The following is a 21,899-nucleotide window of genomic DNA, read 5'->3' as shown; positions in this document are numbered from 1 at the left end:
GAGTCCAGCTACCTACCTTCAAATTTATGAGAGGAATGATGGTAATGATGGAAAAAAAAAAATCAACTCCTTGCATACATGGCAGTATTCATACCTTTACTAAAAATCATTGCTGCTCATTGACATATTCTTCTACCACTTTTATGTCCAAATGTTCTTGTTGTTCTAGCAAATAGAATTTTTTAATGTGGTTAACATATCAAGAGTCTAACTGGACTTTGGAGGAAAAAGAATGAAATGGAGGCATGAAAAAAAAAAAGTCTTTTTCTTTCAGAAGTAATTCTTCAAATTCACTTCACACAAGGGGATTTGACATATGCTGAGAGTTCCAAATGCACTGTATTCAGCAATACCTATCAGATGCTACTGAGTCTTACACTCTGAGCAAGCTGTAGGCACCTCCTCAGGTCTGGGACCCATTATTTTGCTTTTGCAAATTTTCATTAAGTACTTTTCCTCGTCTCATATCTTATATCCTTTATGAACATGCAAGTGCCTCCCTTCCAAAAGCATTTGTGTGAGTAGTTCACAGGCTGGCTCATCTACTGCAATGTGGCTTTATGATAGTGGTTTGTTTACATGGTTCCTACAAGGTAGTGAAGATGTGAGTGCATCTTAGAGAAATCTGAAGTCTTTCAACAGGACCTGATCCAAAGGAAAAGTAAGTTATAATTGGGGGAGAGAGAGAGAGAAATGAGATCTCCCATCATGGTCTGAAGGTATACACCTGTAGGGGCAGGAGGCTTAGGTACCCAATTCCATGTTCAGAAGTGGCCTCGGGCAGACTCACCTACTCTATGGGCCTGGGATAACTGAATAGCTGAAGCACTTGCAAGGTCCCCTGGCACTTACTTGCAGGGGCGCCTGGCAATCAGGTGTGTTATGGCTTCTTATCTCATGGTGCAGCAGTTACAATGTTGAATGAAAGTGGACTCTGTGTAGGGACTCTGTAAGAGTTTTACTTGGGTTGCCTCATTTCATTCTCACGCAACAACGCTGCGAAGCAGGCAGCCTTGACCCCGCTCCCATTTTACAAGGAGGCAGCTGAGGTTCCAAGAAGCTTGGTACCTTGCTCCAGAGCACACAGGTAAACGGCAGAGTGCAAGTTAAGAAAGACCTTCCTACTCGATACCCTAACGCTCTTAACCACCAAGCTGCCTCCCTCCAGTGTGTCTATTTTTTTGTCAACATGCTGGCTCTTAGGCACCCAGTTCTGAGCGTCGTGCAACGTGACCCCAAAATCCTTCCAGCCGCTCTGTGGGCGGAATTCGGATCCTCATCCCCGAGAGACGCTTTGCCCACCTGAGCAGGCCGGGATCTGCCTGACTGGGACATACCCCTAATACCTCTCCTGGCCTGCGGCCGGACTGGGACCCAGCCAGGAAGAGGCGGCGGGGTGTGCGGGACCGGAGCCACCTAGCCGGCTGCGTTCGGCCCCCGCCCCTTCGCCCGGCCGCGGGGCGGGGACTAAGGTCGCGCGGGCCGGGTAACAGGAGCCAGCAGCGGGAAGCAGCCGCCGCCCGGGCCGCGCGGGGCAAGGCGAAGCGGGGCGGGGCCGGGCACGACGGGAAGGGGAAGCCGCGCGGGCCCGGAGCCGCGGCGCACCAGCCCGGCTGCATCCACCGCTCATCAAGCGCCGCGATGGGGCTGGAGACCGAGAAGGCGGATGTCCAGCTCTTCATGGACGACGACTCCTACAGCCGCCACAGCAGCGTCGATTACGCAGACCCCGACAAGTTCGTGGACCCAGGCAGCGACCGAGATCCCCACAGGCTCAATTCGCATCTCAAGGTGAAGCCCAGGGCGGGCCCTCCCCTGGGTTTGAGGGCGTCCCAGGACCCCCGCCAAGGCCTGGGATGAGGGTGCCTCCTCTACCCTGCTCCGACCCCAACTCCCACGCTTGCCACTGGGTCAGCCCCGCAGGGTCTGGGGCCCAGATTCTTGCCGCGAGGCCGCCTGCGTAGCCAGGAATTTTTAACCAAATTCCTGTGCTCGCACCGTGAGCCTCAGAGAAGGTGGGGCATCCCAGTCAATTCCGTCTTTCTTGAGTACTCCTGGTTCCTGGTAAAGCAGGCTGGATGACAGTTCAGGATCCCTGAGTCTTGTCTCCGCAGGTGGGATTCGAGGATGTGATTGCAGAGCCAGTGTCTACGCACTCCTTTGACAAAGTGTGGATCTGCAGCCATGCTCTCTTTGAAATGAGCAAATACGTGATCTACAAGTTCCTGACGGTGTTCCTGGCTATTCCCTTGGCTTTCGCTGCGGGAATTCTCTTTGCCACCCTCAGCTGTCTGCATATCTGGTGAGAAGGGGCACACTGGGATGGGCCAGCTTTCTGAGAGGTCGGAATGTTCTTTGCCAACTGCCCCCTGCCCCCTGCCCTCCCCTTCTTCCAGCTGGGCAGAAGAATGTGCATCATTTCCCAACTTAGTAGCAGGAACTGGGAGACCTTGAAAGGCAGTGTGCTTCGATAGATTTGTAGGTAGGGTTAGGACTTAAAAACAGAAGAAAGTATGTCCCTCTGTCCTTGGGTGTGATTCTCCCTCCAGTGCTAAGGCCCAGCTGATTGTGGAGGTGGCGATCTGGAGGCCACGCTTCCTGCCGCAGGCTGCGCTCTCCTAGGGCCCTGTTTTGACTTGTGCCTCTGGTTCTGGGCAAGGCTCTTACTTCTTTCATCACCATTCATTCAGTCACCACCCGTGTTTGGGGTAAAACAAAAGTGATCCCTGATCAGAATGCTAATGACAATATCATTGCAGAGGGATGTCAGACCTGGTTAAGCAGTGCTATGGAGGGGTTTCTCCAAGCCTGCCACTGGCAAATGGCAAGGATAAGACCAGAGAAGATGCAAAGTGTGTGCAATTAAGGTGTACAGGCTCCCAGCACAAATGAATGAAAATTCAAACTACAGATAATGACAATGAGAAGGCTTCCAAGTTACTTTTTCACCTCTGAAGCCCTAATAGGAGTGGCATCTAGGGAATTAAAGGGAAAATAAATATAGAAACCTATTGGACCTTTTAGGATGTTTTGAGTAACTTTCTTCACACACAAAAAAATGCATCATAAAGCTTCAAAGAACATTTTTAAGCATTAAAAATTTTTAAAGGAAATGTCATATTTGACCTATAAATTGTGTTATTGCTGTTTTAAAAGATGTCCACTTTATTCTGAGAGGAAGAGCATTCAGATTATCCCTGGTATGGCAACAGTTGTGAATCTTGTCTTTTAGGGCAGTCCTGGAGAAATACATAACCCTTGATGCTGCCATGTCTTTTTCTTAATCATTTTATATGGTAATACCGTACCCTAATACATGTTGTGTTCATTGTTAGAAGTTATGAAATTGTTCTCCATTTGCCTTTACCATCTGAATTAATTTCTTTAGTCAGTTAGCTAGCTGGTTAGTTCAACTAAGAAAATTTATTGAGTACTGAGTTTGCACTGGGTACTGGGCCCAGGATGAATACGATGCAAGATCTGCCTTCAGCTTACTCACATCACATCAGGACAACTGGCTAGGTACAGAGGTGGCTGCTGAGGGAAACAGCTAAATCTGTGGAGGAGGGAAACACAGGGACAGCTTTGTAGAAAGAAAAGAGTTTAAAAGAATTTTTAAGGATAAATTGAAGTTCACTCAATTTATGAGATTAAATTTAAAGAGATTAAAAATTATGAGATTAAAATTAACAATTTATGAGATTAAAAATAACAAACATCAATGTAATTTGATTACTAAAAGCTATAAACAAACTACATGGAAAGTGTCAAAAAACTACTAACAAGAATGAAAATCTTTGCCTTTTTTACATGAACAGATCCTCAAAGGCCACATTTACAATCAGGTCATATTTAGATATTAGTACAAATCAGCACATCTTTTTAATAAAACCAGTCATGTAACCTCTATGTCCATTTTCTCACTTTCCAAAATGTGAAAAACGGAGTGACCACATCGTATATTATGAAATGCTGGCTATGGAACTATTTGGAAATACAGACTGCCAGTCAAAAAAGCTAGACTTTCCTAAAGCACTTGTGGAATAATTGATAACAAAAGGGTTTTTATTTACCAAATGGTACAGAGATATAAGTAAAACTACAATTAACCAAATGATGCTTCTCTCCACCTGGCTCTCCTGAGAATGGGAGATATTTTTGGTGTGGTGCTTCCAGCAAAGAATCATCAAACCACCTTTTTTCCAACCACAGAAATTGTATTATTTAACTTCAACTTATTTTTCAAATTATTTTCATGTTGGCGCATTAATATTTAACTGTCATACATCTGTCATCAGGCAGCTGTGATTGCAAGTAGAGGAGTGACTTCAAACAAAAATGTTTAGAAGTTAGTTTATACCTTGATAAAATAGGTTTATTATTAATGGATTACATTCCCATGACACGATAAGACCAGATCAAGGAAAGGTCTCATAGATGAAAAAACTTATTTTAAAACCTTATTTTTGGTGGTCAAGGCTATGAAAATATGCAGTTATAAGCTCTTTAAACCACACTCCATGGTCACAACAGATCTGACTTTAGATTATTTAAACAAACAACAACAAAGCAATCACAACTTAGTCTGATGATGTTGGATCCTAGGCCAGAAGTATAGGACATTAGGAACAGATGAATTGGTTTGAGTTCATATCAGAGACTGGTTTGAATCTGTATGCCATTTGACAACCACAGGTCATAAGTGGATCATATCAAAGAAATCTAACTTGAACCCCTCTGCCTTTTATTTTTGCTTGAATGTAATTCAAATATATAATCTAACTGATAGAAATGCAGTAGTAACAGTCTCATTTCCCAGAAGGTTTTAATACAGCTAACTGCTGTGACAAGGCAATCTGTGACACTATAAATACAAAGCTAAACAAAAGTCCCAGTTCTCATGGATTTATTGTCCAATGGATGAATATATAATTTTGCTAATTATAAAATGTGTTTAAGAAACAACTGAGCCTGACACTGAGGCTGACACTGTTCAGGCTGACACTGAGCCTGAACGAAGTTGTGGGTCACTTCAGATCGGGAACCAGCTGGAATGTTAGAACACAATTTAAGTTTGTTGTCAAAGAATCATTGGATTCTTGATCCAAAGTAAGAGAACAACTTGAAGAAAATGAAGTTAAAATCCTATGAACTGAGTCCTCAAATGTGGGCAACTACACTTTTGTCCTGTGCTTAATTCCGTCTTAGGACATGGAGATCTAAGGCACTAGAGGTTAGAAAATTTCTCAGCCTAAGAAAGAATGGAAAATGCGTTATATTCTGAGGGAAGTGAATTTGGTTAGGAAGCTTTCCAATCTAAATAAGTCAATTTGAGATTATTTTGTCATAATTGTTTTTATTAAATATTCTGACTTCAAAATAGTTCTGTTTATTGTTCATCATAATGGTAGCATCATATGGACATATCAGAGATGCATAGTAAGTGGTAAGCCTGATAGCCGGTCTCTAAGATTTCCTGTTCTTACATTAATTTGGAGGGAATTGCCCAAAGCCACATATCGAGTGAGAAACATAATGGGATAAGAAGTCAAAAGTTATCATCATTCAGGTTTCTACTCAACCATTTAGCTCTAAAACACATAGTAATTAATTTTCTTTTTAAAAAAAATTGCTTCAAATCTTTAGCACTTGGGAAAAAACACAAGATAAATATAATTTTTGTAGAAAGTCCATATGAATAATTCAGTAGTTAAAAAAAATCTCAAAATCAGACAAATGCCTGATCTCCTCTTCATTTTCGGCTAAATACAACAGACCTTTATTTAAGTCACTGTTTAATAGGAAACCAAGAAAATCAACCTTACTTCTTTGTGCCCACCCGAGTAATAATAAAAATTCTATTGAAGCCCTCCAGCAATGCCTGAGAGTTCACATACTTTTGTGCCCAAAAAGCACTACTATGACAAAGAACGTTATGCAGAGGATTACTGAAAAACTTAACCAACCTGAGGAATATGAAAATATATAGTTACTTTAAGAAAAGGCATACAGAAAAAATAAATTCAGGATATTCGAGTCCTTCTTGTTTATGAATTCTGACATAATTGCAGGGCTCTTTTAGCTACACTACGCAACCCTTTTCAGTGTGTGTAATTACTATGAAAAATTAATAATATAAAGCATAAGAGAATGTTAAATTCACTTCAGTTAAAATGTTTACCAAGGGTAAAGGATGTCCTCGCTTAAAAGCTTACATTCTAATATGAAAGAGAGATATAATCATCTATTTATGATATCTTTTGATAAATTTGAGAATTAAGACATTTTTTTCAGTACTTCAGAAACACAGAAAAGGAGTATCCAATCTAGCATGATCCAATGGGGAGGGAAGACAAAAGGAAAAGCTACCAGGAAGTGGAACTTCAGAGAAATATGAAGATTTAGGCAGGTTAATATTTAGGGCCAGAGATCAAGTAAATAAATTTCATGCTTTGTTTAATTTTGCTTTACTATTTTAAATTGCCTGCTACCAATTGAAAAAATATTGGTGTTGATCACGTACATGCCTGTTTATTTTCTTAAACATATTTTCTGTGTATCTTATCACGATGTAGGTCACTGTTATTTGTTTCAAATGCTCAACCTGGCTTAGGTGAATTGGGCCACTGTTCTATCTTTATGCTCTTGCATGTGCAAGAGTCAGTGGCCTTATTTGGTAACACCAGTAATCCTTACATATCTCTCTTCCTCCATTCCAGGATTATAATGCCTTTTGTAAAGACCTGCCTAATGGTCCTGCCTTCAGTGCAGACAATATGGAAGAGTGTGACAGATGTTGTCATTGCCCCATTGTGTACGAGCGTAGGACGCAGCTTCTCTTCTGTCAGCCTGCAACTGAGCCACGATTGAATACTTGGGCCCCAGGCCCAGAGATCTGGATACTCTAATACTTGTTTTTATAACATAAAAGCACTACTGTTGTTAATTCCCCAACTGTTCAAATTAAGAAAGCTATTAAGATGGGCAACCACATGTAGAATGTTTATTGGCAGATCTTTTCAAATAATGCTTTTCTAATAAAAAGCCAAGGATTTCATATCTAACTTAATAATCAGAATTACTCAGTAGGCAACAATTAATTTTAAAGGCAGGCAGTTTTTTCTTTAGTACAAAGGTCTGCATTTTATAATGATGAATCTGTAATGATCAAGGGACATTTCTGTCAAACACTACAATAATTTTGTGTACAACTGCTTATAAAAATATGGAATTTCCTATTTTTTTTTACTCTGGAAATAATACTTTTTAAAACCTTTGCAGATAAATCATGGGGATACTTAGAGATAAGATAATACAAAGATCCTAGAAATTACAGTAACAAAAGTAATGATAGGGGCTCTCAAATAAATGTGAAAATAGATTCATGGAAACATGTTCCTTTAAATAGGGTATTATTAACTTACAGGTATATTTAACAAGATGTTTCAATTTACTGTATATTTTGTAGTTATTGTAAATGTTTCCCTAATCAGATTGCTTTAAAGCACTCTTTATATTTGTTATCTTGTTGTACTAATATATAGAAGAAGTAAATGTATCTTCCATAAGGCACTTCATTGGTGAGATCGCACTGTCTAGATTACAAAAGCATATGCATCTTCTTTGGTAATTGAATGTAAAAGAGAGATATACAAGGCTTTTCTTACTTACTTTTCCAAGCAAAATCCTGAAATGTTTCATGGCTAATGTTTATCCTGCTGTGATCTTAATACAAACCTAATTGATATTTCATCTAAGAGATTATTTCTGTCTTGTAGTTAAAAAGTAATCCTGTATTCTGCATTCTTATTAATGTTTCTCTTTACCTTCAAGTAACATTGGTGCTATTAAATAACATTTTACAATAATGGCTATTTCTGATACTTAAGTACAATTTCAGCTACAGTAATTCATGTATTAACTTCAGCAAAGTTGTTAACTTATTGGGTCCATGCTACTGAGCTATGTATATATAAATTAAAAAGTAATAGCTACACATTTTCAAGATATTATCTAATATAAGTCTTACTGCACAGTATAAAATTATTATTATTTTTGAACTGTAGAGTCCTATTTCAGTGTTATAAGTTACTGTTGTTTTAAAAATCTCTATTCTAAAATAATAGGCCTATACAAAAGATGTCTATAATGTGAGTGGTTAACTATAATTTACACATCCTAAAAGTGTATCAGTGCTCAAATTTCAGAATTACTATCAGAACTCGGATTAACATTCGTTTGAATAGTTTCATAGATGACAACTCCTCATTCAATGAAAATTAATTTTATTTTCCCAAGTTTCTAAGACTGGTGAATATAAAGGATGATTGAACTGGAATTCTACTGGAGAACCAAGCAAATGAATGATTAAATTATGAAGCTTATATCCTTTTGAAGGTAGTTACAAAAGAGATTTTTTCAAAACTATCTTAGGTCATTGTAGCATCATTAGAAAACACTCTCATGATCATTAAAGCATTACTACTCATTTGACAACATGGATGTTACTATGTTAGTCAAAAAGGTCAATCAGTCTCATGACTTTATAGTTATGCCTTATATTTAAGATGTTTTAAAAAAATATTTGTATATGTCATTTGAGCAAAAGTATTTGATTAATAAAATACCTATTTAAATAAATCATGGCTTCTATCTTTTCAAATAGCAAGTTTTTTCAAGTTGGCAAGTTTTAAAGCCAAAATATACATACATAGTCATATAAAAAAAAACCTATTAACTTGTAACAAGTAGACTATGTGATTTCCTTATTTCTGAATAGCATTGATCATTTTCAAAATAACTTTTTACTGAAATTTGTCATTAACTATTTTATCTCAGAGACTGAAATTTTGTACCAAGTAGATCTAGGTTTCATGTACAAATATATTGATTGTTTTATTTGTGAGTGGGGAAGAGGTAGGTGATGGTGGGACTTTCCCAGTATCTATAATAAACTTTTTAAAACTTATAAAATGTGTTTATTGCTTTTATTACATATCAAGTTCATCAATAAAGAACTTTTTCAAACTAATTTTTCCTTATTAAAAACTTATAATAGGTAAACATACATGAGTTATTGCTTATTCAGGAATATATTCGTAAAAAATTACATGATTGGTAATTTAATTTTTTATTTTTCCTATAAGTTTTTCTATCACTTGATGAATATGATAGAATAGCATGTTCTTAAACCAACTATACTTCATATTCTTCACGAAATAGTCTCTTGCTAATCCTAAATAAACTCATATTTCTGTTTTCAGTTTTTTAAATAAGAGTAAAACAATATAAATCACATGTATTTGGATACTAGTACCAGACCAGAGTCCAAAATTATTTTTGGAAAGTTAGTATGTGAAGAGTAGCTGCTGATATTGGCATAGATTTTCTTGTTGTGAGTTAATCTGGAAAAATGACCTACCTCCAATAATAAAGTATGTGTTTGGCTTTGTGAAATGCTCTTTAAAGATGTGGAGAACTTACAAGTTCCTCTTTCAGTAGTTGTCTACATCCCATGAATTTACTTAAATAATTTTCTTGGGAAATTGTTGGACTTAAGTGAAAAGAGCCCTGCCCTCCAGGTCAGGTATCTGGATGCCTATCTCAGCACTGCCATTACTAAGGTATGTCAGCTCCTGCAAATGGTTTAATCTCAAGGTCTCAGTTTCCTACTTTTAATGAGAGGATTGGACTCAAGGATCTCTTAGGAGCTTCCCATCTTCTTGTTTTTGGCTATGTATATGCAATCATGCTGTTCAGTCCAGGAATTTTTTAAAATTGATTTTTAAAATCATGAATTTTCTAACAAAGGACTGGCATGCTATAAATACAGGAATTAATGCACAGTTAAGTTGACTGAGGGCTTCCCTGGTGACTCAGAGGTTAAAGCATCTGCCTCTAACGCGGGAGACCTGGGTTTGGTCCCTGGGTCAGGAAGATCCCCTGGAGAAGGAAATGGCAACCCACTCCAGTATTCTTGCCTGGAGAATCCCATGGACAGAGAAGCCTGGTGGGCTACAGTCCACGGGGTCACAAAGAGTCGGACACAACTGAGCGACTTCACTTTCACTTTCTTAAGTTGACTGAGACTTTGATTTTCATGACAGGGATTCCTAGATTTATAACAATTCTGTCTCCATCATTGTGAAGTTTCCCGCCAAATAAAATGGTACCCTATGTTTTAAATTAACTATAATTTATTTTTTTTGTAGATTTTTTTTTTCTAAAATTACTGCTACACCACCATGATCATTGTTATCTTCTTTGGCATGTCTAGTTGCTATAGCCTCCTAACTGCTCTCACTCCCAGTTTCAATATGATCTTTTCCAATCCATGTTCCCCTTCAAAAAAGAAGTGATCTCATCAAGGCTTCATGCTCCTCCCCTGTGTAAATTACCAATTACATGTCATTGCCCTTATAATAAAATCCAAACTCTTCAGCAGTGTTCACAAGGCCTTCACTATCCACACGTGGTCTTCAGCAACTCTCTTCTGAAGCATTCACTGAAGTGCCCGGCCCTCTCCTGTCTCCATGACAGCCTCACTCTTCCCCTCTGCCTGTGCTAAGCCCTCCTATTTCCAAAACTCCACATTAATGCCTCTTCTATGTTTTCATACAAAATCTTGTAAGAACCCCTATTATCACTTGCCACATGGTAAAACTATGCCTGCTAACTAACCCCATTAGACTGCTGGTTAGGTCTTTGAGAACCAAAATGTGACTTCATTATTGTTTTCCGGGATTCCAAAATGGTGCCAAGCACTTAACAAGCTCAATCAATATTTTCTGAATGAATGGCTACATGAAAATATAATTGAAGAAAATATGGGATGACTGCTGAGCTGGAGTGAAAATCATATTTTGACATTATAATGTTCTTCATTTGAGTGAGGAGTTTGAAAAGTACTGATCCTAATAAGATGTTCCTTCTCACCATTTTTCTCACTTATAAGTTATTAAGTTAGAAAAATTAAAATATATGTAAAGTGCATCAAGTATATTTCATCCTTCAGGGTAATGCCTGTCTACTCTCAATTCTCTTTTCTGAAATTTATTTTCACATCTTCCGGGGTAGGAAATGCTAGTATTAATACATAGAAACTGGTTAGGAACCATTCTCTTTGGCATTTTAGAAAGTTGCTAATTCTTTTACTACCCTATTTCCCATTTTGAAATCTATAATACTAAAATATTATTTTTATAGAATTTTACATTTTAGAAAACACAGTCTCGTACACTGTCTCATTTGAATCCAGGACAAATTAAATAGCATAGTGGAGAAATCACATAAATAATAGCTTGGTTTCTGTAGCTTGCAATCTTATCATTTTTGAATGTTTACTTAAGATAACAAGAGTTTAAAGAATTTTTACATGGTTACATATTACTTTAAGATAAAAAATAGGTAGTGCTGTGATGAAAAATTTAGACTACTACTGCAACTTATCATATATCAGAATTTGGTATATTTCCTTCATTCAAGGTATATATGTATACAGAGAGGACAAGAGAAGGATTTGAAGCAGGATGGAGCAGAGGATAAGGATATACTAAATATTCAGGTTATACTTCTTAGGAATAAAAATAGTCTGGGCTTCCATATCTAATCTTCCCAATTTCTCCTCCCTGTTAACCCCCAAATAGCCAAATGAGCAAAAGAATGCACCCTGTTGTATTTTTAAATCATTTTTGTACCCACTCTTCAGCTTCTTTCTTCAAACTATATCTGAACTGCTACCTCTGAACTTTACACTGTGATGCTTATTTAAACGAAAGGTAGCTGTGGGTGAGGTAACATTTCAGTCTATTAGTAGACATCCATTACTCAATGTGAATGGATGATCTGAAAAAAAGAATGCTGAAAACTATGTAAGGGACCTGAGCAGGAGGGTCTTGAGTGGGGTGACACTTGAGAGCATCCAACACTGATTAAAAGACATGCCACCGAAGAGAAAATCAAGACAGAGAAGGGAAAACAGGAGGTTCCAATGACACAATCTTCACCCTTCACAGATTTGTTTCTGGAAACCTCTGTTCAAACCCCTAGTCAATGGAAGTGGGTCAAAGAAAACTGAACTGAGTGGAAGCAGCTGAAGTCAGCTAAGACCATAAAGGAAAGTTACTTCTTAAATGAAAAGGGCCCTGTAGGGGGCATGAGGGCTCTCCTAGAACCCTGTGCCCTAAAGACAATGGCAAAAGTTAAAACGAAAACTGTACTACAACTTGTGACCATCTGTCTTGCTTCCACCTCACCTCTCTGTGCTTTTGACTGTTGCCGTGTATCTGTGGCAAAGACCAGGCAGCAGTCAGAGAAATCAGAGGACACCACTTCAACATTTATCCAAAAATAGGACAGACACCTATCCGCCTGCACTTGGACGTGTTTGTCGTTTGGCTTGGCTGCGCAGCTGGAGAAGTCGTTTTGCCATTATAGGAAAAGGTAGGGGTGGAGAATGAAGAGAGAAAGGAAGAGACATGACTCATAGTGGGAAAGAGCACGTAACCAAGGGCAAATATTTCTCCCAGACATAAATGGACCAGGAAGAGATAGGAGCCATAGGTCATCTTTGGAGCATTCTTTTCTCTCCCTGCCTCTGAGTAACTTGTCATCAAGCACCTGCCAGTAACAAAAGGGGAGAAAAGGGCAGGAGGCAGGACCTGCATCTAACTGAATCGCATATAAGTTCCAGCCAAGGGCTGGCTCAGCTAACTGGGACAGTGAAACAAGGAGACATTCGGAAAGCTGCAGGGATAAACACCATTTCCCAGGGAGGCAGGTGGCAAGGATAACATGTTTCTTTTACGGAGAAGGAAACTGGTTGGAATCCTTCATACATTACAACAGTGGGAGAAGTCTGATTTCTGGTACAAATAATAGTTCCATTTGTTGAGCATTTATTACCTGCTGGAAGTTATTTGGGGCTTCCCAGTGGCTTGCAGACTACAGTCCATGGGATCACAGAGTTGGACACAACTGAGCGACTTACACTTTCTCAGATGGCTCAATGGTAACGAATCCCCCTGCCAATGCAGGAGATGGAAGAGATGTGGGTTCAGTCCCTGGGTCAGAAAGATCCCCAGGGAGAGAGCATGGCAATCTCCTCCAGTATTCTTGCTTGGAGAATTTCATGGAAGTGACTGAGTATTCATTCATGGGCATTTATTTAATTTGCACAATAACTCTATAATATGAGTCTATTATCATTTTTCAGATGAGAAAACTGACGCACTTAAGTTGAACAGTTTTCCCTAGATCACACGGAAGTCAAAATTTAAACCAAGAGAATCTGACAATGGAGTTCAGTCAACTTAATCACTGATTAAGATTACACACAGATTTCCTCACAAAGTCAATATCAAAATAGGCAGCAATATGGAAAATGAAACGTCATGGAATACATAAAAGTCACTGGAATATATAAGAAAAAGAAGCATAAGATACAAGCAAGCCTTCCTCTCCAGTTTAGATATGACCTTGTTGAGGCAGTCACAGGAATAGCACACATTATTTAGGGGTTGGTAATATAAACTAAATTAAAATCACCTCAGAGCATCTAGCATAATTGATCAATTTCATGGGATCCTCTGCATGAAGGGGCCATGAAGAGGACAGAAGGGGTGAGGGAGGGCCATGATCAAAACATTAGAAATAAAACACCAAAAAACTTTTTTCATCATGTAGAAAAAACAAGTGAGCAATTAACTGAATTAGTTATATATATTTTATTTAGACAAGAGGAAGATCCTATGATGATCATAAATTTGAAAACAGACCCCTGGAAAAGAGACAGAGTTGTTGGCATTATTAAGTCTAAAGGTGATTAAAGAGCCACCTAAAAGATGAGAAATATTGTACAAAAATTCCTTTATTAAACTATCTTTTTTCTGAGAGAAAGTCTAAGTGAAGTCACCCTAAGTGATAATTTCATTGGAGTAGACACACACAAAAAGAATTGTGATCCTAAATATATTCAACAAGGGGAAATGGCAAAAAGAAGATCTTAATATATTTTTCCTGAAAGAACTTAGGGAATGATGAGACAGATGAGATGCAGGCAGTCTCTATCATGCATGATGAACTAGGGATTCACATAAAGATTTCCATAATTTCATGATTCTTAGAGTTGAAGAAATATTCAGAATCAGAAAGGGAAAGTCCTCCAAGTCTTAAAATCTTCTATGAAGTTGGTCCAGCATGACACACTTCTAGTGCAGGATGGGTTTGGGCTACCTTGAAGCCTTCTCTAAGAAACTGCTCTGCCTTCTTGTAAAGTTAAAGATTGGTTTGCCTCACCTCTTGTCACAGTCAATACCTCTTGGGTCAAGCTAATGGGAGAACTTTGGCTTCCCAGGTGGTGCTAGCGATAAAGAACCCATCTGCCAATGCAAGATTTGATAAGAGACACAGGTTTGATCCCTGGATTGGGAAGACCCCCAGGAGGAGTGCATGGCAACCCACTCCAATATTCTGCCTGGATAATCCCATGGACAGGGGAGCCTGGTGAGCTACAGTCCATAGGGTCACAAAGAGTCGGACACGACTAAGCAACTTAGCACAAAATGGGAGAACTTAAAACAGTTCAACTCTTTTAGTAGCAAAAACCATAAACAAACAAGCAGAAAAAAAAAATAAAATCAAGCAACAACAACAAAAAACCTCAACTTGGCTGTTTCTAATTCTTGATTTCACATTCCAAGAAGATTTCAGTTTATAGAAATGGAAAGAACTGCCAGTTCCCTGCAAGCAACTTGGCAAATGTAGCCTGTTGGGTTCCCCCTTAAATGATGTTTCCTTCAATTTGCTTACAAATATTTCTCTAACAGTATGTCACTTCCTTTTCAGAGTTGGGATTCCCTGTTAAGTCATCCAGGATGCCTTTCTATTGCTCTTTCCATTATGATGTACAGGCTCTTCTATGTACGTATTTTTGAAGGTTTTTCTTCATTTATGGTTCTTATTCAGGAGAGGACTTTTTTTTTTTTTGGCTTCTTAGTTTATTTGCTGCCATAATGTCTGCCATTTTTATTCATTTTCTCAAGATTGACTGATTATTAAAAAATATGCCACACTTTATAGAAATCGATACTCTCTCCCATATTTCTGTGCATCTGGGACTATAGAAATGTCACTGTCCTTACCCCACATCTTCAAATTACCATTCTTGGATCACAACAATAAGTCTTCCCAAAAGGGAACTTCTGGAAAAGACATGTTATTTCTTAGCTAATATATCCCCTTTTTTGTAGCATGTACCAGCCATATAAATAAGAAGTATATATTAGGGGGTAAGGAGGGCATCCATGAGCAAGTCCACAGCTGTTGACAGTCATAAGACTAGAGACAAGCATAAAGGAATATGTAAATATACTGGCAAAAAATCATGTGACAACTAGGAACCAACTCTTCATTTCATTCATGGTGGAAACTCCACTGTCCAACGCATGGACACTGGTTAGTAGACCACAAAGAGATGATGTCACCTAGGAGGTGAGGAATAAGATCTGCAAAAAATCCTAGGATGCCCTCTTCCTGGCAGACAATTATGAGTAGACCAGTGAGTACAGAGCCACAAAGAGATGATGTCACCTAGGAGGTGAGGAACAAGATCTGCAAAAATCCTAGGATGCCCTCTTCCTGGTAGACAATTACTATGGAGTCACAAAACCCATAATACCTGGATTCCCTCCCAATGAACTGTACCATAGATCTCAGAGTGATCATGTGAAAGGGATGTGTGATGAGAGCAAAGAGCACAATGCACTCTCTCAGGTTGTCTCCTTGATAACTCTGTCAAAGGAAGATGAAACTTCTTTCTCTATGTTTCCAGATCCTGACTCCTCAACCTTGTTACACTTCTGGTAATTCTGTATAACTTTATCATGGACCACAGTTTCAAGGATTTCTGAACAGTCTTGGAGTTAAGCCTGTGAACAACCTATGCTTCCCATAGATGTTCACAATGTGCTGAGCATAACAAAACAGACCAGGAAGCTGACACACTTGCTGCCCCAAAACATTTGTCCTATTGCTGGAGTTAGAGGCTCATATTCCACCTCGTTGAGCAGCTTCATATACATAAGCAGCTGGAACAGAACGGTGAAATCGGAACCCATTAGCATGTGACTGGCTAAGTCCAACAATATGGCACCCGCTGACAGACAGACAGAGCCGCCAAGCAACAGAGCCCGCCTGATATCACGTGCCAAGGCCACCAGCTTCACTGGCCCAATCTCATACACACCCACATACTCACCAACGTGTGTCTCACTGCCCAACTTCTGCCTTTTAAAACACATTGAGAAAATCAGCATTTTCAAGTTTCCCCTAGATTACTGCTTTTCAAAGTTTAATGTGCACTTGAATACCTGGATATCTTGTTAAAAAGCAGATTCTGTCTCAGTAAATCTGGAAATTGGACCTGAGATTCAGATTTGTACCTGGATGCTGCAGGTCCTTCTGAGTAGCAAGATCCTAGTCACTAACTTGAGTAAGACATGGAGAGAGGTGAAAATGAAGTAGCTCTCAGAGGAAAGAATAATTGAAAGAGAGATTACCTGGCCCTCTGAAAAGATTCTACAGTCTGTCCCATACCTATAACCCCCCATACTATTGCAGGGAGGAAGCCAATTCTGACTCCATGTTGGAAAATGTTTGATTTGTTTTTCATTGCTTTTGTTATTATGAAAGTCACTCAGTCATGTCCAACTCTTTGTGACCCCTTTGGAATTCTCCAGGCCAGAATACTGGAGTGGGTAGCCTTTCCCTTCTCCAGAGGATCTTCCCAACCCAGGGACTGAACCCAGGTCTCTCGCACTGCAGGCAGATTCTTTACCAGCTGAGCCACAAGGAAAGCCCAAGAATACTGGAGTGGGTAACTTATCCCTTCTCCAGTGGATCTTCCTGACCCAGGAATCAAACTGGGGTCTCCTGCATTGCAGGGGGATTCTTTACCAACTGAGCTATCAGGGAAGCCCTGGAAAAAACATTCTCCAGGCCAGAATACTGGAATGGGTAGCCTTTCCCTTCTCCAGGGGATCTTCCCAACCCAGGGATCAAACCCAGGTCTCCCACATTGCAGGGGATTCTTTACCTGCTGAGTCACAAGGGACTTGATTATAATCATACTTAATAGCTTGCCTCAGAGGACCCTGCCCCTCTGCTTGACTGTAAGCGAAAGTGCCTTTGGTCAGCTCAGGTAAATAATTTACCCTGCTGCTACTAAGTTGCATCAGTCATGTCTGACTCTGTGAGACCCCATAGATGGCAGCCCACCAGGCTCCCCCATCCCTACGATTCTCCAGGCAAGAACACTGGAGTGGGTTGCCATTTCCTTCTCCAATTCATGAAAGTGGAAAGTGAAAGTGAAGTCGCTCAGTCGTGTCCAACTCTTAGCGACCCCCTGGACTGCAGCCTACCAGGCTCCTCTGTCCATGGGATTTTCCAGGCAAGAGTACTGGAGTGGGTCGCCAGTGCCTTCTGGCACGTATAATTTGTCCCTACCCACCTGCAAATAGAAGGGGTTAACACACCCTTTCCAAAGGCTGACCATTGCTTTGGAGATGTTTTGCAAGACTGAAGACCCTTACACTTTACTTTCCCACTGCCTCTCCCCCTCTATTCTACATTTTGACTTTAGTTCCTCATTGATTTTCCTCTAACTCTACAAAAGAATCTGGCATCCAGACTCCTATAAGATGGTTATTTTGAGGCGCTAGCCTGCCATCTTCTTGGTCTGCCAGCCCCCCAATTAAAGTCTCTTCCTTGCCTCAACACCTCGTCTCTCAGATTCATTGGCCTGTCCTGTGACAAGGAGAGCGAGCTCACACTCGGTAACAATACCAGCTTCAAAACACATTCACATTCCCTCTGAAGTAAGGTAAATTAATTGACAGAAAAGTCAGCAGTGCAGAATTAAACCTATCCCCCAGTATGTACAAAAGCTGATGTTACAGTCCCAAATTTTCTCTGGAATTGGTTAAAAAAAAAGAAAAAGAAAAAAAACCTCAATATGTAAGTAAAAGGAAGTTCTCTATGAAGACCAGACCACTTAATAAATGGTCGATATGAACTGATATGCACTTTTTAAGAGTGAAATATTTTAGGATTAAGCCTCATTGCCTCACAGGGAGTGGCTGTAGACATAAATTTCCCCCAGGTAAAAGCAACTCCTGGTAAATAGTTTATTTACTAGGGAAAGGGCCAAAAGGAAAGAGAGTTTCCTTTGTTAAATAATGGAGCTCTGACTAAGCCAGATGGATTGGTTACAAAACAAAGGGCTTTTGTAAAGGACTCCTCCCAAATATTTACATTAACTTAAGAAAAAAACAGAAGGTCTACTGTGTATATCTCCTTATAAATTAATGGTAATATTTAGGCACTACTATCATTTTATTCTTTATCATTTCATTATAACCTAAATAAAAAATTAAATTATTTGTTAAAATAAAATATTCTCATATGCTGTTTAAGTATACCATATATAGTATAAGCATACTAGTATACTATGAAATGCCAAATATCTCAGGTATATATGACATTATATTAAATCATACTATATTACATTTTGTTGTCTTATTAGGTTTCCTGAGAGTTGGTCACACACTGAATAAGATTTATAGAGTTTCCATCTTTCTAAAGGGTGATCAGAATTTTGTTTCACTTGAATAGGAGGAAATGTAGTCATTATCCACATATCTAAATATTCTACTTCTCCCAACTAGATATAATATAGTAATCTGGCTCACACCTTGACCGAAATTTTTCTGAAAAATTGCTATGCTTAAGCCTGCTATTAAACAATCCCAATCTTGGATTAGCTAGGATTGCTATTATCATTAATTTTATATTGATATAAATCTACCTAGATGAAAAAAAAAATGAGCCAAGTACTTTTTACATTTCTTCTCACACTTTCTAACCGTATTACTCCTTAATTATATCAATGTTTGCACTAAGACTTTTCCTCTCTTTAATGAAAGCTAGAAGGATGATTTTAGTAGGGCTATTATAATCCAATTATTAAACGGTCAAGGTAGGTAGATCCCTCAATTTCATAGCAGTTAGTTTGATTCCTTATATGGCATCATGATGAAATGATGAGCTGAACCGGCATTTTAAATGGATTTTAAGCATTAAAAAAAAAAGAGAGCTCAATGTGATTTGTGTTTGCTTACATTTAGTATTGTTAGGTAGTTAGAATAGGGAAAAGGAGTCCAAAATGGTGGTGGCTAAAAGACAAAGAAAGATAAAATCCTGGGAAAATGGAACAAAAGAAAATCTGAGGACTGGAGTGAGAACCTTAGGTGAAACAAACACACCACTTCCTGGCTAGCCCAATTTACATAGGGCAGGCTCAGCAGGGAGGAAACAAAACATATAAAAAGAGGAAGCCAAGGCAGATTGAGGCCTCTCCTTTGGGGTCAGCCAGCCCTTACTTCTCGCGGTTGTACTATCCAAGGCTATGGTTTTCCCAGTAGTCATGTATGGATGTGAGAGTTGGACTATAAAGAAAGCTGAGTGCTGAAGAATTGATGCTTAACTGTGGTGTTAGAGAAGACTCTTGAGAGTCCCTTGGACTGCAAGGAGATCCAACCAGACCATCCTAAAGGAAATCAGTCCTGAATATTCATTGGAAGGACTGATGCTGAAGTTGAAACTCCAATAGTTTGGCCACCTGATGGGAAGAACTAACTGACTCATTTGAAAAGACCCTGATGCTGGGAAAGATTGAAGGCAGGAGGAAAAAGGGATGACAGAGGATGAGATAGTTGGATGGCATCACAGACTCAATGGACATGAGTTTGAGTAAACTCCGGGAGTTGGTAATGGACAGGGAGGCCTGGCATGCTGCAGTCCATGGGGTCGCAAAGAGTGGGACACAACTGAGCGACTGAACTGAACTGAACTGAACTGAACTGAACTGAACTTGTTTTCTGAATAAAAGTCTGAGCTGTAACTGAGCTGTAACACTGGTCCACTGTTTCAAATCTTTGTTGCAGCAAGATAGAACCAAGGAAATTACACACTCTCCTGACAGTATTTTCTCAATGTTTAAATTTACCTATATGCTGACAAATCAGATTGTAGTATGATTTTGCTTTTAATGTAATTTATGGGGAAAATTTTCAAGGAAAAATTGACTGATAAAAGAAAAAACAAACCTTTAAATTTTGAATACCTACTCTTAGAGACAAAATTTTGCTGCTTTTTCAAAGAAAAATCATGTTTCATCATATTGAGTTTTAAGGCCAGAGGAAAAATAATGATGATGACAATAAGATGGTCTAATTTTTTGAAGGTAAGGTAGACTCTTAGCTGCCTTGAAAATCATATTCTGCTTTAAGGCAAGAGAATGTGCCTTGTGACCTGCTGGGCCCCTCGATCTGAGGCCCTCTGTCAAGCATCATATTGTGAAATGAAAATATCTCTGGCCATATTAATAAATAAGAAACGTCACAGCCATCAGTAATTTCTGGCTTCCAAATGTGAGTGACGGTTCCCAAAACTTCGATCCAGCGATACTGTAACCCCCCATGCTGACTGCTGAGTTGCTGAGGGAATGCAAGAAGCAAGGTGAACAAGGATTGGCCCCAGATAGCTGAGGAGTATATGAAAGGAATGAATTCAGTGAGCCCAGAGCCTTTCATCTACCCATATACATAAGCTAAGTTCCTTAACTTGATACCTGATCTCTTTGATGTTCAGACTGCCTGCTCCCTCTGCTGCAAACTTGTATATAACCTGACTTCCCCTCCTGCCTCCTTGGAGCAGTTTTCTCAGAGCTACTGAAATGCTGTCTCCTGGGCTTGGAGTCCTAAACATTCCCACCAAATAATATAACTCTATTTCCAGGTTGTGACTATATTTTTCAGTCAACAATATTTAAGAATCTTCACATAGAAAATCTTCATTTAAGATGAAGAGATTTTGTTATTGTTGTTACAAATGGTGTAATAGATTTTCAAAATAATACATAAAGCTTTCTGAGAATGAAATAAAAGAAGCAAAGGGTATATAGAATTGATGCTTTTGAACTGTGGTGTTAGAAAAGACTCTTGAGAGTCCCTTGGATTGCAAGGAGATTCAACCAGTCCATCCTAAAGGAGATCAGTCCTGGGTGTTCATTGGAAGGACTGATGTTGAAGCTGAAACTCCAATACTTTGGGCCCCTTCTGTGAAGAGCTGATTCGTTGGAAAAGACCCTGATGCTGGGAAAGATTTAGGGCAGGAGAAGAAGGGGACGACAGAGGATGAGATGGTTGGATGGCATCACCGACTTGATGGACATGAGTTTGAGCAAGCTCCAGGAGTTGGTGATGGACAGGGAAGCCTGGCATGCTGCCGTCCATGGGGTCACAAGGAGTCAAACATGACTGAGTGACTGAACTGAACTGAACTGAACTGAGAAGGTATATCTCAGAAACTCGATTAAGACTTGAAAAACTGAAAGCCAAAATCCAGTCTCTAACACACAGTTGATGTAGATTTGGGCTCCTCACAACTTGCTGCATTCACACGCTTGCCCTGGCCTCATCTTGGGATTTATTTGCCAGTCCCTTGACTTTGGGTGACTTGCCATGGCCAACAGAACAGGATAGAAGCGTCAGCATGTCATCTCCAAGTTTAGACTTCTTGAAGTCTTGCATATTTTATCTGACTCTTGTGCCTCTGTTACTTCTTGAGCCAGAGAAGAAGCTGCCCTGACTAACTTGCTGGTCCAAGGAGGCTGAGAGGCATACAGAGCAGAGCCAGCACAGACCTGCAGTGGGAAGCAGAGGTGCCCCAGCCACCTGAACCTAGACCAGCTGGGACCCAGCCAAACCAACCCATAAATCTGTGAAAATAAATGGTTTTCCTTCCACTGAGCTTTTATATAAATTATATATTTGGAATTTAAG

At 39.4% G+C, this 21,899-nt stretch overlaps 1 protein-coding gene and 1 pseudogene across 2 annotated transcripts; one reads left to right on the top strand and one right to left on the bottom strand.

Annotated features, from left to right (window-relative positions):
- The first annotated feature begins 1,158 nt into the window (after nt 1-1,158).
- On the top strand, nt 1,159-8,973 carry CAV2 (caveolin 2). Of its 2 annotated transcripts, XM_069586698.1 has the most exons (3): nt 1,159-1,791; nt 2,115-2,302; nt 6,720-8,973. In XM_069586698.1, the coding sequence occupies exons 1-3, from the start codon at nt 1,642-1,644 to the stop codon at nt 6,868-6,870; spliced, it is 489 nt and encodes a 162-aa protein (XP_069442799.1). In that variant the 5' UTR covers nt 1,159-1,641; the 3' UTR covers nt 6,871-8,973. The 2 variants fall into 2 exon arrangements, with proteins under 2 accessions (XP_069442799.1, XP_069442800.1); XM_069586699.1 differs by lacking the exon at nt 2,115-2,302 and having other exon boundaries at nt 1,558-1,791; nt 6,720-6,997.
- A 6,176-nt stretch (nt 8,974-15,149) lies between these two features.
- LOC138438802 (mitochondrial carrier homolog 2-like) lies at nt 15,150-15,705 on the bottom strand (annotated as a pseudogene).
- Between the last annotated feature and the right edge of the window lie 6,194 nt (nt 15,706-21,899).

This window comes from Ovis canadensis, chromosome 4 (assembly GCF_042477335.2).
Source record: "Ovis canadensis isolate MfBH-ARS-UI-01 breed Bighorn chromosome 4, ARS-UI_OviCan_v2, whole genome shotgun sequence".
NCBI classification, from domain to species: domain Eukaryota; kingdom Metazoa; phylum Chordata; class Mammalia; order Artiodactyla; family Bovidae; genus Ovis; species Ovis canadensis.
The sequence above is the reverse complement of the archived record's forward strand: the minus strand, read 5'-3'. Positions and strand labels throughout refer to the sequence as shown.

Bases quoted from the DNA above. Each gene is read 5' to 3' on its own strand.
- CAV2 (XM_069586698.1), top strand. From the start codon at position 1,642: ATGGGGCTGGAGACCGAGAAGGCGGATGTCCAGCTCTTCATGGACGAC. The intron at 1,792-2,114 runs GTGAAGCCCAGG...TTGTCTCCGCAG, and splicing joins GGCTCAATTCGCATCTCAAG to GTGGGATTCGAGGATGTGAT. The intron at 2,303-6,719 runs GTGAGAAGGGGC...CCTCCATTCCAG, and splicing joins CTCAGCTGTCTGCATATCTG to GATTATAATGCCTTTTGTAA.